The sequence below is a fragment of the Loa loa genome, assembly GCF_000183805.2.
Source record: "Loa loa unplaced genomic scaffold supercont3.293, whole genome shotgun sequence".
Taxonomy (NCBI): Eukaryota; Metazoa; Nematoda; class Chromadorea; order Rhabditida; family Onchocercidae; genus Loa; species Loa loa.
Window position 1 is genome coordinate 77,984 of NW_018108473.1, and position 1,209 is coordinate 79,192.

The 1,209-nt window shown below is 27.5% G+C and overlaps 1 protein-coding gene across 1 annotated transcript in view; it reads right to left on the reverse strand.

The window, feature by feature from the left end:
* Positions 1-520: 520 nt before the first annotated feature.
* LOAG_18404 (hypothetical protein) overlaps positions 521-1,209 on the reverse strand; it is a gene marked incomplete at both ends in the record, with an annotated part of 1,000 nt that continues 311 nt past the window's right edge. Inside the window, one exon of the mRNA XM_020451062.1 lies at positions 521-626. Within this exon, the coding sequence (XP_020305190.1) occupies positions 521-626 (106 nt within the window). The remainder of the gene's footprint in view (positions 627-1,209) is intronic.

The window sequence follows — 1,209 nt, forward strand, 5'->3', positions numbered from 1 at the left end:
ATATGCAGGTAATTTCATGTACTTGTGTACAGGCTGCAAGATTTTTTAAACCATTCTTTTAAAACTGATATTTTATTGACACTCAAGCAAAAGTGAAGATATTGTAAATGTGAAATATGGATAATGAATATATTTCCAATTTGAATTTGCTGGACATGAGTAAAATTTAAAAACAAATCTTGTAAAGTAAAACATAATTGGTTTTCGAAAATCTGAAGCAGTGTGTAGCTTAATACTGATTAATTAGGATTGAAAGGAAACTTCAAATAAATTCCAGAGAATAATCAACATCTGGAATTTCACAAAATTGAGAAAATGCAGAAGATAGTTTATGTAACTAATTTTGTGAAATTTTTGAATTTATGAAATTTTATGAAAAATACCAAATAATACAAAAACTAATCATACAAAGAAAAGGAAAAAAAATGAATGAATTACAAAATGAAGTACGAGATCTACGAAGAATTTTCTGGTATCAAGGCGTCACCAATCTGCAACAGTTATTATTATTAAAACCTTATTATAGAATTTGACATTTCGACTTTTCAGCCCAAGGATTGCATCGCTTATCAACTGGATTAACTAACGGATCGTTCTCTTGCTGCCCCTCGATATATCGTTTTATCCTGAAATTATCCACTTTCATTATCTCAGTGTAACTGAGAAATCATCATGGAATTAAATATGTCAAATTGTTCGCATGATCTCTTGCTGTAATACTAAATCTGAATCTGATACAAAAAGATTTCCCGTTTTATGGTATGCTTTCACGATTTTAAACTTCATCAAACGGAGCAACCAAATCTTGTACTTACCATATATTACTAGAAATCTAAGATTTTTTGCAATAATAATTTCACTTCAGTCAAAAAAATCTCCTTTTAATATTTCAGTCATTACGTGTCAAGCTTATGTATTTCATCTTTCTGATTTGAACTAGATTTTTTTAGTCCAACAAATTCAGTATAATTTAACAAATTTATATATATATATATATAATATAATTTTTTCCTACATAAATAAATTGATAGACTTGTCTACGGAGTATTTACAAGACTTTCTGATTGAATTCCATACAGCTGACACTTTTACTATGACAATATAAAATGAGTACCACAAGCATTTAGTAAGTATATTAAATGGTCTAGAATGCATTCATACGCTTCTATATATGCGCATATATATATATATATATATATATATATATAT